The sequence below is a fragment of the Podarcis pityusensis genome, assembly GCF_964106645.2.
Source record: "Podarcis pityusensis genome assembly, chromosome: 5".
In the NCBI taxonomy this organism is placed as follows: Eukaryota; Metazoa; Chordata; class Lepidosauria; order Squamata; family Lacertidae; genus Podarcis; species Podarcis pityusensis.
The window spans coordinates 81,386,062-81,400,272 of NC_138032.1; the positions used below are offsets into that span (position 1 = coordinate 81,386,062).

A 14,211-nucleotide genomic window follows, 5' to 3' on the forward strand; every position below is an offset into this window, starting at 1 on the left:
CTGCCATCCTTTGTCGCAACTGATCCCAACCACGTTTATTGGGAAATTTAATCCGGTTTTGTGAAAGGGATTTAACATTCAGAAAGTGTGTGTGTAAATGCTTCATGCAGTAAAATGCAGTAAATTCTTCATGCTTATAAGGAAAGAGGTGCAAACCAATCTTGCGAAATGTTTCCAACCGAATACATTTGAGCTCCTGTGTAATCCCTCCCCGGCTACCACAAATGGGTCTTTGAAAGCCTTCCCTACACCCCGATCCTGACCCTGACCCAGAAACACCCTTCATTTATAAAAACCGTCGTTTATGAAAGCCTTAATTTATATCAATTATTTGAGCAATTTTTTAAAGACAAGTGAACTAAAAGTCTTCTTAACAATCCTCTATTCTTACCTCGGCCGGTAGTTTTCATCTTGTAAAAAAGCTGCCTCGCTCTCTTCCAACAAACTTGGTTTTCGCTTGCAAAGTGCCCTTGCTCCTCAAGGCCCGCTCCAGGTTTCTGGAGTTCGGCGCCTTTATAGCCCCTCCTGGCTGCCAATTGGCCGGCGCGTTTTCCTTGGAAAGAAGCGCTCCAATGGGGAGGCGGCTTTTGGGAAGGAGCGAGATTCAAGTTCACTTTTCAAGCGCTGCTTGACCAATCTAGATGGGCTGGAGCGCACCCTTCCCTTAGCATCACCCCTTAGAAAAACTGGAAAATAGCCCCATAGGCGGGGAGAATTACCTCGCACAATTGAAGAGAAGGGAATTGAGAAGACGGGTTGGACAGCGAGAGAGCCAGACAGAACTGTGGTTTATTTTTTAAAAATATTGTAATGAGGCTTTCATTTTACAGACAGAGATGCGCCAAGACTTAGGCATGTTGAAAGGCTTTGCCCAAGAAGCCTAGATGCAGCAAGTACACTCTGAAACCCCCTGCCTTTTGAGACGAAGCAGGCGCCTTCACTGCACCCTTTTCGGCGCCTGCTATAAACTTTGTTTCCTTTCCTTTACCTGCAAAAAGTTGTATTGTCTTTTAATCGGTGGTTTTAGCTTAAGTGTAATTGCATTTTGCATGTTTTTCACTTTGACTTTTATCGATCATGTTCATGCTTTCGTAAGCCGCTTAGAGGTTTTCGTTAAGGTTAGGCGGTGCAAAAACTTGAAGGGAAGAATGTGAGTAACACCATTGCAAATAAAGGGAAGGCAAACTCCTCTTGCCAAGAAGTCAGTAGGTCTTTCAAGCCCAAGCGGTTGATGTTAGATGCTCGGAGTATTCAGCCCCGGACAGACGTCGCAACCAAATCCTGAATCTACACAGTCTCAACGCACTATCGCTTGTAACTGCAAGGGGGTTGCATTCTCTTTCTTTCTTTCTCTCGTATTTTTTACATGTAACATTTTTACAAATCCGTTTCATTTGTTGAGACATTAGGGGGAGAAAAAAGGGGTGGAGGGTGGGGATATGCGTGGGGGTGGGGGTGGGTGGCGATGTTTCTATTATGCTTAATTTATGTAGGGTTTGGTGTCAGCGTTGCTTGTGCTGTTCACTTGTATTCCTAACGGGCTTTCCGTTTCCTAGGCTTGCTTCAAACGTTGTTGGTGCTTCCTTTGTTTTTCACTTCAACTATTTCTCTTTCTGTCTTTCTATCCCCACAACTTTCACGTGGCCATATTACTCTGCCTTTCAGGGACTTGCGGCATCCAAATAGCCTGCCGCTCCACCCTACACCCGAGGCAAGATAGTTGCCTCCGATCCTCAAAGGAACTGAAAACTTTCTGAAACCTTCCAGCTCACACAATGCATGTTCCCAGTCCCTGGCAGTTTGTTAATCAAGAATGGTTCTCTGTTGGTACATTCTTTGTTATTTTTGCATAGGATAATTAACACAAGGGACCCTCCCTAAGTGTACCTATAAACTCTATTCATAGGTATGCTGACTCAGAATCGGCAAGGAAACGTTTGTTCGAGTAAGAAGTTCATTTTTTACGACTGAAAATAAAAGCGTCCGTGAAGGTTGGGGGTGTTGCAGAAAGATGTGGATACTTCAGCAAACATATCAGTACTGTCTCAGGAAAGATTATCCCTGAACAAAAGAGGGCTCACATTGGGGGTGGGAGAGACACGATTAAATGTCTCTAATTTCTGCCATCATGATCGCTTAGAACCTCGGTATATTTCTGCAGAAGGCAATTGATTTAAATATGTATTCCTGTAAGGTACTTACAGTAGGGACTAGCAGAATTTCCTGGAAAACATTTACTTGTATCCTTTGGGATACAATACGTTGCAATCTATCTCAATATATTCTTCATCATAGCGGTGGAACATCTATCAAGAATGTAAAGGGTGTCTTATTCGTTCCAGAATATAGAAATGTGTGCCAACTAATTTGCTTCAAAAGATTTAGGATGCTGTGCAAAGTTCTTAACCCGAGGTACTATTTCTGGATTAGCAGAGTCTAGAACCTGAAGTGTCTGTAACCCGAGGTACCACTGTATTTCGAAGCATTCTTTTCAGGTGGTCATAGAATGGCTTCCATATAACATTAAAATCTAGGGATTACGGCATGTATTAGCTGTGAAGTAGACTTTTTACTCATCAACGTTGGAATCCAAGTATGTCTGTTTATGGTGGTATGTGAAGTGGATTCCAAACCATTTATACTTGATAGTAAATATTTCCAGACAATTTGGCCTCGGCTAGGGACATTAATATTCCATTTTTGAGAATCGTACTTCCATCTCACTTTACAGTCCTGTGAGGCTCCCACAATAAATAAATAAAAAGCTCACAATCAAGCTGATATCCAAGTCACGTCATCCTCAGTATTCGTTTCGTATCTCAAAATGGGACAAAGATTTGGTCTTCCCAAGAGGGTTACCAAAACGGGGACTGGGGGTGCAATGGTGCGATTGAGGACTTCCACTGGCACCCCAAAAACATCAGAGACACACATCTCCCCTGCTCACTGCCCTCTTCCTAAGGAACTGGGAAACTTTATCGGATACAGTAGACCGTCTTTCACGATACCATATGCCACAATAAATTTGGTAGGCTTTGACGTGTCAAAACACTGTTTGCGCTGTTAATTCAACACGTATTTCCGAGCAGAAACTTGACCTCCTGCTCCGTGTGTTTCAGTAGCCATGAAGTTTAACTGTTCATTAAAACAACCACCAGCACAGGGCTAATCTCACACTGACATTGCTACTGTTCATATTAGGAAGTTACTTTGTGGTACATTGTGCTTGGAAAGTTGCCAAGTTACAAGTTACGTGGTGAAACATTGTGATCTTTGAACCTTGGAGGACAAAGGGACACAATGTATAAACGAATTAAGTAGTAATAGGTTGAATCGCAGCTATGTCTTTGATACCTAAACTTGGTTTGCTGGTTTTCCTTTCCTCGTCCTCCTACAAATAAACCCAATTCAATGTTCCGGGTTGCTATGTTCTTATGGTTTTTATTTACTGAATTTATACTCGGAGCCTAGATCGGCAGTACACACTTTGTGTGTGTGTGCAGGGTTTGTGGGGTGTGTGTCTGTCTGTGTGTGGAGTGATTTGAACTTCCCTGGCCTCAGGCCAACACGCAGATACGCCGCCAAATATATACATGCCTGAGGGAAGATGGCGCCGCCGCGCCCTATGCTGACGCCTGGGAACGGCTACGAGATAACTCTGAAGGGCTTCCCTCTCGACATTGTCTTCCCTTATTACGTTCCCGCAGCATCAGCGCTATAACGAACGTCTTGCTGGGGCAACGGGGGGGGCGGGGGTGTCCTTCCCGCTCCTCTTTCTGATCCCAACGGCCGCCCCTCCCCCACTCCCTCTCGCTTCGCCTCATAGAACCCAGGTTGGCGCCGCGCGCCGTTTTCCGCCCAAACCGCCCCCGCGCACGCGCCCCGCCTGTCCTGCCTTCGCGCCCTTTGGCCACGCCTTCCCCTGCGGCGTCACACCAGCCGCCCTCCTCCTCCTCCTCCCTGGTCTCCCCGCTTCCCCCCCCCCCGTCCCCTCGGTCTCCTCTTCGCTCCCTCTTAACACAATGGCCCCCTCACCCCACCCCGCAGGGGTGACCCACCCAGGAGGCGAGATAAGCGCATTAGCATGTCTGGCCTCTGAGGAAGGCTGCCCCCTCTCGCCTTCCCTTCTGCTCCTTTCATTCCTTCATCCTTCTGCTCCCCTCTGGCCCCTCCAGGCTCAGCGGGGGGGGGGGGGGCGGGGACCGGCTGCGCTGCCCTAAATCCACCGCTGCTTGGAAGTTTTTTCCCCCTCTTTTATTTTTGGTTGATCATGATTTTTAATTATTATTAATCAACACAGATCCATTTAGTCAGATATACGTCCCTCTCAATCGCTACCATTTCATTTACTTATGTACTGCTTTTGAAATGAACCTCACAAAGTGGTTTACATCAATATATCAAAACAATGAGCATACATTAAAAATGTAATAAAACAGCAAAGGCAAACTGCAAGGGGGAAAAGTTCAATGTTTTTATGATTGTAGCTTTTAAAAGTGTAGTTTAGTGGGAGAGAAATTCTTCTCCATCCACTTTCTTCATGCAATGCAAAATTTTATAAATTTCTGTCATGCCACGTCTTATCCAACTTTTCTCTAAACCAAAAAGTCCCCAATGCTCCAACCTTTTCTCATTGTTCCATCCACCTGATCACTCTGCTTGCCCTTTTCTGAATTATCTGAACTGGAGATCTGTGATAACGCATCACATGCTTGTATGCATAGGGTGGGATGGGGGCGCAACTAATCCCTGTCCGGCTCCCCCCCCCCTCCTAATTGCTTTCTAAATTGCTGTTTCCTTTGCATGGCAGTGGTGGGAAGAAGGTGGGAAGAACGCTGGGTGTTTTGCAGTAGATCAGAAAGGATTCCTGACCTCACCTCCCCGTGTTTATAAATACAGTAACCGCAAAATAATCCCCCTCCCCCTCTACATTATACTGCTCAGATGAAGAATACTTGAGTTAACCAGGAACGGATTTACGTGTGGAAAGCCTGTGAGCTCTCATTAATTCTGATTCTCAAAACAAGTTCCTTAGAAGTTCCTTAGAATTCTTGTATTCTAAGTCTATAGCTTTTGTATTAAGCTCTTTATTGCTGGATCCTAGGTTCTAGTTAAAGTGAGGAAAGCAAATCTCTTGCTGCATGGTGCCTGTGACTTCCAACCCCCTTATTGGGCAAATATTAGTTCTGAGTGGGCAACTTGGATGGGTAAAAGAGCATGGTATTTACACCTCTTCCCCAGTGCCACAAATAGTTCTGAATCTCTACTCCCTTCCCCTCGTTTGCTGTTTTCAAACCCAACAACAGATGACTATTACAGTTCTCCCAACATCAGTCCCAAGCAGTGACAGACCTACATTTTGGGGGTCCTGAACTTGAGCTGTTCTGGGGGCCCCTTCACAACTAGCAATGAGTTCTGGGTAACCACTGTTGTCGTCTTCAATGGGGTTGTTCCCTGACAGATCACCACCTTTTAAAAATAAGATTTTGATTAGAATTTTTGCTCTGGGTTGTCACATGTGTCAAAGTCTCTGGTGTGAATATAAATGTTTAAGAATGTGGACTAAATTCAGGTCTGGGGGCCCCTCTGGGATTTGGCGCCCAGAATCTTAAGATTCATTGGTTTTGTAGGAGATCTGCCCCGGATTCCAAGCTGCTCTCTGAACAACATTGGCAAAATGCCAGAATCTAGATGCTAGAACAGCTCTAGAGAGATAGGTAAATGTAATACAATAGATAAAAGGCAAGATTAAAACTCCCAATTGAGATAAAAAAGCTAAGACTGGAGGATAAAACCTGCAATAAGAACAAGATCCAAAGCTTAAACTAAATCTAAATGTCTTCACCTGACACATACAAAAACATTAAAGTGATGCCAGGCAAGCGGGGGACACCCATTATCTGGGGTGCCAGCTTGAATAAAATAGGGGGGGTCCCAGGAAAGCCCCATCCCACATAATTTGTCACATGGAACGGCACATACACACCATTTGAATGGCAATGCACATCAGTTCTCCCAACATCTGTTACAGTTATCCCGACATCAGTCCCAAGCAGTGACAGACCTACATTTTAGGGGCCCTGTAGTTTGAGCTGTTCTGGGGGCCCCTTCACAACTAGCAATGAGTTCTGGGTAACCACTGTTGTCTTCTTCAACAGATCACTGCATTTAAAAAATCAGATTTTGATTAGAATTTCTGTTGTGGGGGACTTCCGGGTTAGCGCCTCCGGCAATGGCGGAATTCCTCTGATCGGGAGGAACCCGCTCCGTGGAAATCAGGGTCTGGCCGCCACGGAGAAGGCGGAGACCCACCAAAAACCACAGGCGGGAGAAGCCTGTGGACGTGGGATTCGGCTGGCACCTTTTGCGCCCCCCCCACTCGCGGGGAAACCCGGTTTCGGGGGTCCGGAGCGATGTGGGGTGAGTGGCGCAGTGCTTTGAATCGACTGCTTCTTTCATGGAGTGAAGCCGCATTGCCGTTGCCGGAGAGCGCTGACTTTTTTCCTGTGGACAATTGGACTTTAAACAACTACCCGTGAGTAGAACGGAAAATGGGACCTTTAAACATCTTAATTCGGCACCGAAACGGGAAGGTTTCAAACAGGAAGTCCGCCTTCCTCTTTTGTAAATAGATAGAGCAAAGATGCTGCAAGCTAAAGTCTTAGAGAGCCTTTTGTAAAGGACTAAATTTCCATCAGTTAAAATTATTAAACCCCCCTTGGAAGCAGGAGAAGAGGGGGGAAATTTTAGATTGCCTAAGCCTGCAAGAGAGAGAGTGAAGAAAGACAAATCACCACCGTTTTGAACCTGGGAACGGGCTGTCAGTAAGTTTGACGTTTTGGGAAAGTCCATTGACTGTGAATAAAACATATGTTGACAGATAGTTAAATAAGAGAAATATATTGTTTCCATTGTTTCCTTTTGCACTTAAAAAGGAGCAAAAGTAACTGAAAGATTGAAACTAACTTTGTTGCTGGATCTGCGTTTAAAAGGACGGATATAAATAGAAATTGTTTCCTCTAGAGGGAGCTTTTGAAACTGTTGCAGGAGTGGAGCTGGGGAATTTTCCAGCTGCAGAGATAAAAGACCATGAGAATCAGAGATTGACCTTGGACAAGAATGTCGACAGAAGAAGCCTTAGTGATTGCATTTTGCAAGATAAGTGCTTTATTGGAACAGCTTCATGAGAAGATGGATGTGATGACTATTAAAATTGATAATTTGGGACAAAAAATGACTGATTTGGGACAAGAAGTGAATATCTATACAGAAACTACTCAGGAATCAATTCAGGAATCTACTTTGACATGGCAAGTTGTGGAGAAGACGAGGGAGAAAGTTATTCTAGAACCTCAAGTAATACAAGTGGAGAGAGCCTCAGTCTTACAGAGACAATTTGATGAATATAAGCTGTTGCCTTCTATGTTTGAATTTATAGAAAGCCAATTGAAACACGTCCTGAAATATCTTTTGGACCCTAGTTCTGACTATGGAGAATGGGCTGACCAGTCGAGAAGGAATAAAGATATTGTTAGGTTGGAGCTTCCCCGAGATCTACTCCTCAATGCTAAAGGAAGGAAATTAAGAATAAGATCAGTAGAAGATAAAGTAAAGTGTATGTATAAATATGAAGAAGATCTGCAGAAGGGACATGGAAAAAAGTTAAGAGCCTCGGACAGAAGATCACCAGGTTGATGGACCATATGGATTGATAGAAAGGACTGGCAGAATCTGAGACCAGGGAGAAGAGACGGTGGAAGAAGATTGGAAGAAATTTAAAAACTATTTACAGAAATACTGCAAAATTAATGAATGTTAGAATGATGTTGGATTGAAGTTAAGTGGTTTTTAGTAGCAAAGTTATAAAGGAATATGTAAAAATGGATTGTTAATGAGTGTTAGAAAAATGTTGGAATGAAATTACACAGCTTTAGTAGAAATGTTATAAGGAGTTAAGTACAAATAAGTTTTAGGGTATTAATGGTAAGATAAGGTTAAAATAAATTATGATAATTATATGATAGAAAATAGTGAAAGATGGAAAGGATCTGCTGAAACAATTAATAACTAGAACACAAAAAAGGGAGGTGTGAGGAGGTCGATGAAACAAGTTAATAAAAGACAAAGATATGGAAATATTGGATGTGTTTTTAATTGTTTTTGCTTTTGCTTTTGTTTTGATGTATTGTGTCTTTTGTTTCTTCTTTTTTGATGTATAGTATTGATTTGCATTGTTTATTTTTTCTTTCTTTTTTTTCTTTCTGTAATCTTTAAACCTTTAATAAATATTATTATTTTTTTAAAAAAATAGAATTTCTGTTCTGGGTTGTATCACGTGTCAAAGACACTGCTGTGAATAAAAATGTTTACGCATGTGGACTAAATCCCTCTGAGATTAGGTGCCCAGAATCTTAAAATTCATTGGTTTCGTAGGAGATCTGCCCCGGATTCCAAGCTGCTCTCTGTATAACATAGGCAAAATACCGGAATCTAGATGCTAGAACAGCTCTGGAGAGAGAGATAAATGTAATACAATAGATAAAAGGCAAGATTAAAACAACACCCAATTGAGATCAAAAAGCTAAGGTTGGAGGATAAAACCTGCAATAAGTACAACTAGCTGCAAGTAGATCTAAATGTCTTCGCCTGACACATACAAAAACATCAAAGTGATGCCAGGCAAGCCTCTCTGGGAGTGGAAGGTGCGGGATTTATTTCCCCACATCCATTTCTCTGAATGAGGGAAAGAGTTGAGTGGTGGAGAGCAGAGGGCATCATTACGCAGGAGAGACTGCTAAATCTTTGTGAAAGGAAAGTTACTAGGTGGTGAGTCATCCGGTGTGGATGAGGAAAGACTGCAGCGTTATCTGCTGCCCTGGGTGGAATCTACACATAAAAAACACTCTGCAAATGCTTTTTTAAAAAAACATTTTGAAAAATATATTGAATTTCCCATAGCTCACCAAAAAAAATGTAGTTCTTACTCGAAAAAAAGTTTCTTTGCCGATTCTGAGTCAGCATACTTAGGATTAGGGTTTATAGGTACTCTTAGGGAGGGTCCCTTGTGTTAATTTTCTTATGCAAAAATAACAAAGAATGTACCAACAGAGAACCATTCTTGATTTACAAACTGCCAGGGACTGGGAACATTCATTGCATGAGCTGGAAGGTTTCAGAACGTTTTCAGTTCCTTTGAGGATCGGAGGCAACTATCTTGCCTCGGGTGTAGGGTGGAGCGGCAGGCTATTTGGATGCCGCAAGTCCCTGAAAGGCAGAGTAATATGGCCACGTGAAAGTTGTGGGGATAGAAAGACAGAAAGAGAAATAGTTCAGGTGAAAAAGAAAGGAAGCAGCAGCAACGTTTGAAGCAAGCCTAGGAAACGGAAAGCTCGCTTTCACTCAGAATGCAACCCCGTTAGGAACAGAAGTGAACAGCACAAGCAACGCTGACACCAAACCCTACATAAATTAAGCATAATAGAAACATCGCCACCCACCCCCACCCTCCACCCCTTTTTTTCTCCCCTTATGTCTCAACAAATGAAACGGATTTGTAAAAATGTTACATGTAAAAAATACGAGAGACATTACACATACTTCTGTAAAACAAGAAAATCTTTAATAAAAGAAGAAGAAGAAAGAAAGAGAATGCAACCCCCTTGCAGTTACAAGCGATAGTGCGTTGAGACTGTGTAGATTCAGGATTTGGTTGCGACGTCTGTCCGGGGCTGAATACTCCGAGCATCTAACATCAACCGCTTGGGCTTGAAAGACCTACTGACTTCTTGGCAAGAGGAGTTTGCCTTCCCTTTATTTGCAAAGGTGTTACTCACATTCTTCCCTTCAGGTTTTTGCACCGCCTAACCTTAACGAAAACCTCTAAGCGGCTTACGAAAGCATGAACATGATCGATAAAAGTCAAAGTGAAAAACATGCAAAATGCAATTACAGTTAAGCAAAAACCACCGATTAAAAGGCATAGCAACTTTTTGCAGGTAAAGGAAAGGAAACAAAGTTTATAGCAGGCGCCGAAAAGGGTGCAATGAAGGCGCCTGCTTCGTCTCAAAAGGCAGGGGGTTTCAGAGTGTACTTGCTGCATCTAGGCTTCTTGGGCAAAGCCTTTCAACATGCCTAAGTCTTGGCGCATCTCTGTCTGCAAAATGAAACCTTCATTACAATATTTTTTTAAAATAAACCACAGTTCTGTCTGGCTCTCTCGCTGCCCAACCCGTCTTCTCAATTCCCTTCTCTTCAACTGTGCGAGGTAATTCTCCCCGCCTATGGGGCTATTTTCCAGTTTTGCTAAGGGGTGATGCTAAGGGAAGGGTGCGCTCCAGCCCATCTAGACTGGTCAAGCAGCGCTTGAAAAGTGAACTTGAATCTCGCTCCTTCCCAAAAGCCGCCTCCCCATTGGAGCGCTTCTCTCCAAGGAAAACGCGCCGGCCAATTGGCAGCCAGGAGGGGCTATAAAGGCGCCGAACTCCAGAAACCTGGAGCGGGCCTTGAGGAGCAAGGGCAATTTTGGAAGCGAAAACCAAGTTTGTTGGAAGAGAGCGAGGCAGCTTTTTTACAAGATGAAAACTACCGGCCGAGGTAAGAATAGAGGATTGTTAAGAAGACTTTTAGTTCACTTGTCTTTAAAAAATTGCTCAAATGATTGATATAAATTAAGGCTTTCATAAACGACGGTTTTTATAAATGAAGGGTGTTTCTGGGTCAGGATCAGGATCGGGGTGTAGGGAAGGCTTTCAAAGACCCATTTGTGGTAGCCGGGGAGGGATTACACAGGAGCTCAAATGTATTCGGTTAGGAACAGTTCGCAAGATTGGTTTGCACCTCTTTCCTTATAAGCATGAAGAATTTATTGCATTTTACTGCATGAAGCATTTACACACACACTTTCTGAATGTTAAATCCCTTCACAAAACCGGATTAAATTTCCCAATAAACGTGGTTGGGATCAGTTGCGACAAAGGATGGCAGGCGTAGAAATAAGAGTTAAATTCTTACGCTTCGCCTTTTCATCAAGCCTTGTTCCGAGCAACTGGAGGTTTATTCAAAGGCCACAAAGTGCGTGGATTTCAATGTCGGGTACAAAAGCCTTCCTGTAAAAAGCGAAGGCTTTGCCCTTCTGCGCTCTGCCGGGTGGGTGGTCAGCGGGGCGGTTGAAAGAATTGCCACTGAAGCCGGGGGTCGTTTTACGCAGTGTAACCTCAGGCAGCGCCCGATTCTGGGGGAAAGTGCAGGCGATGCAGTCCTGAGCTTTCCATGTCGGGAGGAAGATCTGCAAGCGTCGCATCTGTTTAAGCCGAGCGCTTCCTTCAGATTTGCCTCTTTGTCTTTTCCCAGGAGGAAGCCACCCCAAAGTCGGAGGAGGAAGGAGAAAAAGGACCGTTTTCACCCCTGCCCAAATCGAGCTTTTAAAGAAGGAGTTTGAAGAGAACCAGTACCCCGGATACGAGACCAGGGAGGCGCTGGCGAGGTGCATCGGAATCGGAGAAGATCGTGTGCACGTAAGAATCGGGATGGTGGGGGCTCCCAAGACTTCGCTAAACCGCACATACTGGAAGAATTTGAAACGCTCAGAATAATCCTTGCGTAGGCGCAGGCCTTAGTTCACCCTGGTGCCTCTCAGCTTTTTTTGGGGGGGGGTGTATCGTGGATGTAAACGTTTTTTGTAAAGGGTGGGTGGATTGTGCTCCCTCCTTTTCAAATTTAGGAAGCAATTGTGCCCATACTTGTTCAGAAATCCTGGTTCCTGATTAAGGCTTCCTTTTCCTTCCCAGTAGATTTATGCACAGCACACATTCATTTAATGCAGATTCTGAGTTTTCTGAGATTCTGACCCCAAACAGGGCAGAACACATGGGTAGGTCTTCTGAGTGAGCTATTTAAAATTACTATTACTATATTTATGGAATTTTTAAAACAATTGCCAGGCATAAAGTGTTGCCCTCCAGCACAAATGCACAAAGAGATGTTAAGTCTTGTATGCAGCCATCCACTTGGCATTAACAAACGCTTGACAATTTCTTACATGTGAAGCTCACATCCACAGGTTATACTTCAATAAAGCAAGTCTTGTGGAACTGTACACTTGTGCAGCTTTTAAAGGTGGCTTTTTCTGATACTGCAGAACAAAAGACAGCCAAATAGCAGTATTTAGTCATTCCAACTTAGAAGCTTTATGATTAACAGTAACTGGAGATTATGAACATGGGATATTTGAATGCGGAGCTGAAGATAGTAGAAAAATGCTGCAGAGAACTAAAGAGAAACCACAGAGGAATAAGCATAATTTATTAAATGTCATTCTCTACATTCATGGTAACAATGTCTTCTATATTCACAGAACATAATGCCTATATGCCTTTCACACAACACAAAACAAGTTAACGTAGGTTCTCCCACTGTCATACACTAATCTTTGCTTGGTTGTTGTACCTAAAAGTGAAATTATGACCTTCCCGTTTGGAAATAATGGGCATTTGGTTCTCTCCTTTCTTCTGTTCAGATCTGGTTTCAAAATAGACGAGCCAGAACACCAAAGAGGATAGGTTCCAGGATAAGGAGCGGGAACCATGCTGCAGCTCCTTATAGCCGGAGTGAAAGAACCTGTCCAAGAAGCAGCCTGGACAGCAGCCCAAGAAGCAGTCCAGGAAACCTCCAAAATATTCACACGGAACAATATTACCAGCCACACAATTTGCATCATGCTGAAAGCTATGGAGGAGCAGGGTTGTGGCAGCCACCTCTCAACAACACGCAACCAGGAGAGCACCTCTCTGCCCCGCAACAGCAGAGCTCCCTGGAATTTGACCCTGCTTATTACCAGCAAGCTGCTTTTTGTGGAACTGGGCTTTATGAGACTTCCCAGGCAAGCAACTGCCCAGTTCCATATTACGGTGAGGAGATGGTGAGGCAGCCTCCACCATCAGCTGGGAACTTCTTCATGGCATCAAGCACTTATACTCCCTGGTCTGCAACGGGGAATTTTTCAGCTACAAATCCTGTACAAATGCAGAATGTTGATGGAAGTGCTTCGGACTCTCAGTTTTTCTCTTTAAGTCAGGTTCCAGATTAGCATCTCAACTCCTTCCTTGCTATCCTGTACATATTTTACAAGCTCCCTCTTTTAATGCCTTTTAATGTATGACTTCGATGTTTTGAATAAAGTTTGTTCCTTTACTAGCTTGTCTGGAGTCTTCCTTTAACTTTCCATTTACTGAAACATTCACTTTCCTGTGTGCAAGCATATAAACATGGGCTTAATTTTCCCATAGAAAAATGTCAGTTGTGAGGTACATGTGGTTCTAGAGATAAAAGGTCAGGTCTACTAATGGCTGAATATTCCTAAGACACATTTTAATGCACCAATGGCTTTCTCTCCCTTTCCTTTTCTTTTTAAGTCTCTGTATCTGAGGCTAGAGTAGGTGGCAATAAATGTGGTGGGAAGTTGCTTTTTTTTCTTTGTATGCAAAAGTATATTTGTAGATCCTGCTATAAGTAGATTTAGTAGCACTTTTCTGTCTTAATAAGTTTAGTTTCCATTCATGAGTCTTCCATTTTTTTGAAAACAGAAGTTCGAGATGGGGATATAAGGTTTAATGGATTTTTCTACCATCAGTGTGTTAAGGTGCTCTCCAAAGCTTTAAAGACATCTAAGTTTAACTTGTATGTGCCTTAGCCTGCAACATGGGCATTTATATCTATTAAAAACTTTGTGGGGGGATATTTTGAACACTTTATTTCATTTTCTTGCTCTTAATTCCCCCGCACGGTTTGTGCTCTACTGCCTTCAATGAAGCTTTATAAGATGGTTGCCTGTGAACTAGAGGTACCACTGTATATGCCTGAGGGAAGATAGCCGCGCCCTGTGCTGGCGCCTGGGGAGCGGCTACGAGATAACCCTCAAGGGCTTCCCTCTCGACACTGTCTTCCCTTATTACGTTCCCGCAGAATCAGCGCTATAACGAACGTCTTGCTGGGGCAACGGGGGGGGGGTTGTCCTTCCCGCTCCTCTTTCTGGTCCCAACGGCTGCCCATCCCCCACTCCCTCTCGCCTCGCCTCGTAGAATCCAGGGTGGCGCCGCGCCCCGTTTCCCGCCCAAACCGCCCCCGCGCATGCGCCCCCGCCTGTCCTGCCTTCGCGCCCTTTGGCCACGGCTTCCCCTGCGGCGTCACACCGGCCGCCCTCCTCCTCCTTCTCCC

General features: G+C 43.9%; 2 protein-coding genes across 9 annotated transcripts in view; one reads left to right on the top strand and one right to left on the bottom strand.

Moving 5' to 3' along the window:
- The window catches only part of LOC308477552 (uncharacterized protein), a 192,329-nt gene that overhangs the window by 132,184 nt on the left and 45,934 nt on the right, over positions 1-14,211 (bottom strand). For 2 of the 6 annotated variants that reach the window (XM_081006284.1, XM_081006283.1), the window contains exon 1: positions 392-1,274. The exons of 2 other annotated variants lie outside the window; for them this stretch is intronic. In XM_081006284.1, coding sequence (XP_080862410.1) covers positions 392-410 — 19 coding nt within the window. In that variant the 5' untranslated portion in view covers positions 411-1,274. Of the gene's footprint in view, positions 1-391; positions 1,351-2,770; positions 3,344-14,211 lie in introns of those variants that run through there. 2 more of the 6 variants (XR_013986626.1, XM_081006281.1) reach the window with 2 other exon arrangements.
- Positions 1-14,211, top strand: part of LOC308477546 (uncharacterized protein) — a 70,480-nt gene that overhangs the window by 24,059 nt on the left and 32,210 nt on the right. Inside the window, exons 2-3 of one of the 3 annotated variants that reach the window (XR_013986620.1) lie at positions 11,350-11,513; positions 12,515-13,837. Coding sequence is in view for 2 of the 3 variants with exons in the window: in XM_081006266.1 (XP_080862392.1) it covers positions 11,350-11,513; positions 12,515-13,084 (734 nt within the window). In the remaining variant the exon portion in view is untranslated. Of the gene's footprint in view, positions 1-11,349; positions 11,514-12,514; positions 14,019-14,211 lie in introns of those variants that run through there. The other 2 variants (XM_081006266.1, XM_081006267.1) reach the window with 2 other exon arrangements.